Consider the following 7,039-nt stretch of genomic DNA (forward strand, 5'->3'; position numbering starts at 1 on the left):
TTTTGCCTTACCCACCACCTCACCTCCACAGTTAACTCTCAGGACTTCCTGTGTGACCCACAGCACTCCTAAATTTCAGTTTCTCTCCTGTGTAGACTCATACAGCCTGAAATCTTCCATGGTGTGGAAAAGTGAGAGTGAAACAAATTGACTACTATCAGGAGCTATAAAAATTAGTATCCAGACCAAAGGAAATAAAATTTCAGGGCCAGAGCAATAGTCCAGCAGGTAGGGCGTTTGCCTTGCACATGGCTGTCCCTGGTTTGATCCCCTAGTCCGCTAGCAGTAATTCCCGAGTGCAGAGGCAGAGGTAACTCCTGAGCACTGTTGGGGTGCTCCAAAACAAAATAAGAAACCAAACTTCATTTTGCCTCTTTTATTTATAACATTTATTTAAACCTAATGGTTAGAAAATCAGTATCAAATATGAACATTGGCAGATAGCTTGCAACTCAAATAGCAATAATTATTAAAGAACATGGTTAATTTTTCCAAGTGAATGCATGATAGCATCTTCTAGAAGGTGGGTTAAAGGTGAGATATTCAAGGGGTAAGGGACAGAGCCTCAGTCTGTTTGGGGGCGCACAGTAGTTCCCAACATGTTTTCCATGGGGGAGGCACACAAGGCAACTCCCATGATGTTATCATGGAGTACCACCAATCTTGTCAATGCCAGCTCCAAGTCTCCACAGGGTCTTTTTTGTCACAGTTAAGAGGCACTTTCTGAGACAAATGAACCACTGTAAGATGAAACTAGAACAGCTGTCCCTGGAGCTGGGTTAGCAGGGGCTGAGACACAAGAGTAAACCAGACTCTTCCTCCCTGAGCACCTTTTGTTCCACAACGATTATTCCTTTCAGTAACTAAGTCCAGTTCAAGATGTTTATATTTCACCCTGTGGCAGATAGGGGGAGCCAGTTCAATTGTGTCTAAGCTGAACTTTGCACACTGAGCCCAATACTAGAGCTCTTTTAGGCCAACTGTACTTCTAAGCAAAATAGGTTTATGTATTAACAGTTTCCAAGTCTATGTTTTCATTATAACTAATTAGCTAAAAGATTACAAATAGTTTCTAAGTTGAAATATGTAATTACCATCTCCTTTGCTCCTTTTGGCCAGCCCCCAGAAGTAAGAGTTGTTTATATCGGTATCACCAGTTCTCACCTAAAGTGACAAATATACAATTTAAAGCATCAAAGCATATTCTATTCAAAATTAGATCCAAGATACTGGGGAGATAGCTCAAAGGACTAGTGTACATGCTTTGCATGCAGAAGGCCTGTGCACCATCCCCGGCATGTGGTCCCTGAGCACCATAGGTATGACCCCTGAGCACCAAGTTGGGTGTGGCCCCTGAATACTACCAAGTATTCCCCCCCTCAAAAAATTACATCCAAGATATTGTGTTCAAACTCACTTTTTATCATTTCATTTTAAAAGTCTCAATATTGAAATCTCAACATGAAAGGGATGATAAATGCTTCGGAAGACCTGACAATTACCACCTCCCTCACTCCTATCCCAGTCTGCTCAAGCAGTAACCCAAGGCGTCAGGAAGACCCAAGCCAGCACTATCATGGTTAGTGAGACAAGGGAATACTCTAGGATTTTTGCTAGGTGGAGCGTTCATGGACAGCACTGACGACATTCACAGTGGTAAAGGTGACAATTAACTGGCCTTTCTTCTAACAAGATACCACAGACAGCAAGAAATCAGTCAGGCAGAGGAAAAAAAAAAAACCCACACAGATCAGCTTGACAAACAGCTGAGAAATCTGTGCCCTCACAGTTGTCTCAAGAGCGACTCATCAGATTCATTTACAACCCATGCTAGGCTCCAAATCACAAGCCGTAAGTGCTGCACAGGTGTGCCAGGGCTTAGGTGGCATCAAGCACAAAGGAGGTGAAGACAGCACGATCCTCAACACTGGCAACAAGCCTTCATGCTAGCAGAAATGCAGCATGTAGTTCACATTTTATTTCTAAGATCTCAAGGACCAGAAGGAATATTAATGGCTTCAGGATAAAAGGATCAAGGCTTAATTAAGCACCCAGAAGAAAATGTCTTAGATGAAGCCCTATTGGGAAAGAGTTACCCTGGAAAATGTACAGGGAAATGGTGCTCTGCTAAAAGGAGCTCAAGGCTTCACTGGATATCACAGGGACATGGACCAAAATGAGGAGGCCAAACCTGATTTTTGGCTTTTCTTTCAGTGGATGGTATGAGGAGGAAGATGAGGTAAGGGTCAAACAAGTGTAGTGCAGTTAGGCAAAACTATGCAATTTTATGGGATTATGCCACTAAGAAGTATGTATTCTGTTCTTGAAATGTCACAGCAATTCATGAAAGTGTGAAATTCACTCCCACCTCCCACAGAGGGATTCACATGGTTTCATTTTCAAGTAACACAGTGACCATTCCAGGTCACCTTTTCAGTCTTCTTTCAGGTTCTGAAGTAAGTGTAGTTCCTGAGGAGCAGCAATGGTGATTGATGGTACAGTCTAAGGGTAAGTGTCCCATCTGATAAATCTTATGCCTCCTCCTAACCTTCTGATTCTCAGGATACCGACAGGTCCTTGGTCAGAGAGTGTTCTCAAGTCCCCTGTTTTCCCCCTTTACAGATCAGACCAAAGGTTAAGCCCACAATTCACTACACAAGGCAATTCTAACACCTGTCCCAGCTACTGCATGCCACATTTTTCTCCTTCCCTGAAACTATATAAGATTCTTTACAGATAATACTGCTAGTGAGCAAAGGCAGAGGGAGTTTCACAGATCAGAGGGAGGAGTGTTAGGTGGAATGACTTGAACGTTTGAGATGTATAACCAGAAAGATCAAGTGCTCTGAATAAACCTGTTAGAAATTCTACTAACTGTAGGCCTCGTCTGTAACAAAATTCATACACTTAACAAAAAAAAAAAGAATGAAAGAAATGAAAGAAGAAATTCTACTAATACAGGAAAGGCCCAGAGTTAAGGCTCAGATGAAGTTACCTCGTAGCCTGGCTTTAAAGTTCAGAGGGGGCAGAGAGACAAGTAGCCCGAAAGCTGCACAAGTTTCATTAGATCTGAAGGCCTGGCCCCTCTCACTCTCAGTGGAATACTAAGATAAGCTTTTCAAGCAGGCTTACACAAGTCCTGTGTGTGGGTGTGAAGGCTCCATTTTTAAAGAAGCTAAAATCAGAACCAGAACGTAGTATTACAAAATGTTTTCCCAAGTGTAATCACCAGAAAAAGTTACCTATTGCATAGGAAAGAGTCCTAGATGTTTTGTAAACCCAAGTCTTAAAATTCAGAAATTTAAAAACCTCCCATTTTGTAGTCATCCATGATAATGAATTGAGAAATGATCAAGTTTGTAGATTTGGCAGCAAGACCTCAGAAGTCCCCGGAGTTCTTCACATTCCCAGAATTATGGTTAAATTTAGTCTTTGAAGGCCCAGCTGATACAGTTTAACAAGAGTGTCTTTGTAAAAGGACTTGTGCTCCCAGAGCCTAAGCCAGTTCTATGGACTTCTTGCTCTGACCTCACTGCATAGGAAAGGTGACCCAAACACAGAGGACATAAAGTGACTGCTAATGTTTTTAAGTCAAGGCTGGTCTTTTTTTCTCAGGTTAATCTGTGACTAAGCAAGCTACATCTGCCTGCCCTCTTAATAGTAAGTTCTAAAAAGTCAATTTTAAGAGTAAGAGAAAATGTTTTAGAAGAGCACTACATTAACCTTGACAACAGGATGGGAATCTCTTAACCCCCCTTGTAAAATGTATCAATTGAGTCTGAGTTAAAATACACCACAGTGATAGTGATATCATCCCTGTACATCCTGGCCAAGTCCTCTGGCAAGGTCAGCATTGCTGCCAGCCGCTCGGGATCCAGCTCCCCGTACTCATTGCTCCCGATAGCGTGTCTGATCAGGCGTGTGGCTGCATTCTGGTCAGCAGCATGGAGCCCCTTGGCTTTCCTCTGCAGCAGCAGGCTCTGCATGAGCCCCAGGTTGGTGGGTCCTTGCGCCAGGTCTGGTTTGTGGCGACCTGCTTCAGCCAGGTGCTCTACCACCAGCCTCACCACATCCTCGTTGTCTAGCATGTCCCACAGGCCGTCGGAGGCCAGAACCAGGAATTTGTCCTGGGGTCTCAGTTTGTGGTACGTGACTTCCGGCTTCGCGGTGAGGTAGGGTGGAGTATAGTAGTGGGAGGGGGTAAACTGGTAAATATTGAGGGCCTCAATGTCAAAGCCCCTCTCCAGGACACTGCGCTGCAGCTCTTTGCTCCACTTCAGCTGCACATCCCCGAAGGCCCTGCAGGGCATGAGGACGCCCAACAGCCTGTTGTCCATGATGATTGTCCGGTGTTCTGACTCCGGGTGCTCCTGTTTCAGGCGTGCCAGCTCAGCTTCATTCCAGGCATTGTGGTCCTGGGTGAGCGGCAGACAAGACCACAGGCCATTGTCCTCCTGGACACCAAGGATGGCCCGGCAGTCCCCTGCATTGGCCACATGCAAATGAACTCCATCGACATGGGCCATGCAGGCTGTTGCCCCAGAGAAAGCGACCTGGAGGGAAAGGTTTCTGGCCATCTCATCTTCCAAGGGAGCCTGGATTTCCAGAGAGAGGTCAGAATCTAGTCTCTGGAAGGAGTACTTGAGTGCCTCCTCTGTGTTTAGCCCCATTTCCATGTGTAGATCCAGCAGCTCCTGCCAGTAGACCCGGAGGTGATCGAGGTGCACTGATGTGACATCCTTGTAGATGCTGTCCCCTGGGTGCTTGAGCCACTGCAGGATGGGCAGCAAGGGCTTCATGCTCTCCATGGCATCCTCCATCTTCTCCAGGGTCTGCTGGGACATCAGTGACACTGCCATGTAGGAGAAGAGCCTCTCACTCACTGCTTGTGCGCATGCGTGGCCACCGTGCCCGTCAAAGATGCCAAACATCAGCCCGTGTGTCTGCAGGCACGAGGCGACCCCTTGCCGGTCCTCCACTGGGGAATTGGCAGCCAGCTGGTTGCTCTCAAACCGCAACACTGAATTCAGGACACCACCGGCAAGGTCAGCAATCTTGTGGGCTGACTCTCCAGCTCGCAGTACTTCATTCACCTGCTCTGGGCTGAGCTGCAGGTGGAAATCCTCCTCCTCTGTCGATGTGTGTCTGTAGGCTCTCGGTAGAACAAAGTTACCCCCAGGAGTCTCGTTTTTTAGGGTGGTTGGTAACTGGGGAAAAAACCTCCATTTTGACTTGTTCCTATTTGAGGCACACCTGGAGTATAAGCGTTGCCCCCCTTGCAATGTGGCGATGCTGTTCCGTGCAGAATTTAAGATCCAGCAGGACATAGGACTTGACATTCTGAAACTAGGCCAGCAAAAAAACAGTTCCTTCAGCAAAAACAGGTGGGGGTTTCGAGACCTGAAAATATGAGTTGAAGAAAATTCCAAATTTAATTCCTTAAAAATACTCACTTCCGAAAAAAACCTTTTTTTCCAAAAGCATTTTATTCATGACATTGCATTTCACTGACAGGTGACTGCCAATGTTGGCACAAACAATTCACCATGTACTTAACCGTTTGCTGTAGTCAGAGATGGTATCCATTGTGCCACTGGCCCGCCCACCTAACTGTTTTCTCTTCTGAAGGATTTGGAGGTCACTGCCACTGGCTCCCTGCTTATAAAACACCAAACTGTACTTCTTTGTGCGTCCACCTTTTCCCTACTTACTTCCCAAAGGCGGAATCAGTAGGTCAAAGGGTGGAGACTCATGTTGCCAAACTGATTTCCAAAAAAGTTTGGAAATCTGCCTCCGCAGAGGCATGAAGGAAACAGAAACAGTCTCCTAGCACCTTCCACAGCCTCCGATGGTATGTTTCCTTAGACAAAAAAAAAAAAAAAAAAAAAAAAAGCTGCTCTATTTTCTATTTCTATGTTCTGGGGTGAGCAGGGAGGCGGAGCGCGGCCCACGTGTTCACTGATGGCTTTATAAAGGCTGGACTCCCCAAGTCCGGTTGTTGGGGGCTTGGGGGGAGAGATGGCACCTCGGGCTGAAGCCGGTGCCACCACCGACAGAATCTGGGGCAGAAGCGGCCGGTGAAGGCACACAGAGGGTGACCGTCCCTCCCCGTGGGGTGCCTGACGCAAGGCTGTCTGCGGTGGCCCGGACCCAGACAATTTCGCAGCCCTAAACAAACACCTGGGTCTCAAGTTCAAGCCTCAGACCCACAGCCTCGAACACGGGCGCCAGCCTCCCAGGCCTCCGGGTTTCCCCGCCTTCTGAGCCCCGGCGACAACCGTGTCCCAGACGAGCGCTCCTCTCCGGGACCCTCCGGGCGGCTCCGACTCCCCGTCTTTCCCAGTCAGTGAAACACTAGAAGTCCATCGGGGCGCCAAGTTCCCAGGGGTGCTCCCAAGGCCAAAGCAACCAGTGCGGGGACCCCAGGACACAGTGAAAGGGTCCCGGCGAGTCTGCAAGCCCACGTGGCGGGCGCGCGCGAGTGGGGGGACGACGGCGGCGCGCCCCGCTCTTCCGACTCGGCCGCGGGTCCGCCCCCCTCACCTCATTCTCCTCAGCTCTCCACCCCATCACCTGACGCGCCCTCGCGGATCCGAGAGAGCCCGCCCCGGGCGAGGCCCGAAGAGGTTAGAGGTACCCTATCCCGCGCCCGTTCCCTCGGACCCCCAACTCACCAGGTCGTTCCGCGGCCGCCCGGTCCGTCCCGTCAGCCCCGTCAGCCCCACGCCTGCGCACAGAGCCCCGGAGGCTGCTATCCGAGCCGGGTCTCCCAGAAGTAACCCGGGGGCCGAACCCGACTCCGGAGGAAGCAGCCTCTTTCAGTTCTTATTGGTTGATCTGGCCTTGACGGACGGCTTAATTGTCCAATGGTCGAGGAAGCGCCAGAGGGCCGACCCCGAGGGGTCAAATCCGCTTTCTCCCCACCCACTCCAGGGGCTCCGAGGGCCGGTGCGAGGAGCGCCGGCGCTACCGGACTAGGCGGTCACGTGTCCAATTACCCCCACCGTGTCACCGCCCCCATTCTGTACACGCCAAACGC

The 7,039-nt window shown here is 49.0% G+C and overlaps 1 protein-coding gene across 1 annotated transcript; it reads right to left on the bottom strand.

Moving 5' to 3' along the window:
- Positions 1-370: 370 nt before the first annotated feature.
- On the bottom strand, positions 371-6,770 carry PDP2 (pyruvate dehydrogenase phosphatase catalytic subunit 2). Its single transcript, XM_055146169.1, has 2 exons — positions 6,675-6,770; positions 371-5,400 (listed from the first exon to the last, which is right to left on the bottom strand). Exon 2 carries the CDS (start codon positions 5,337-5,339, stop codon positions 3,747-3,749), a length of 1,593 nt encoding a protein of 530 aa, XP_055002144.1. The 5' UTR covers positions 5,340-5,400; positions 6,675-6,770; the 3' UTR covers positions 371-3,746.
- Positions 6,771-7,039: the final 269 nt, after the last annotated feature.

Source organism: Sorex araneus, chromosome 8, assembly GCF_027595985.1.
Source record: "Sorex araneus isolate mSorAra2 chromosome 8, mSorAra2.pri, whole genome shotgun sequence".
NCBI classification, from domain to species: Eukaryota; Metazoa; Chordata; class Mammalia; order Eulipotyphla; family Soricidae; genus Sorex; species Sorex araneus.

What these genes read in the sequence shown, in the direction of transcription:
- PDP2 (XM_055146169.1), bottom strand. Translation starts at nt 5,339, where the DNA reads ATGTCAAGTCCTATGTCCTGCTGGATCTTAAATTCTGCACGGAACAGC.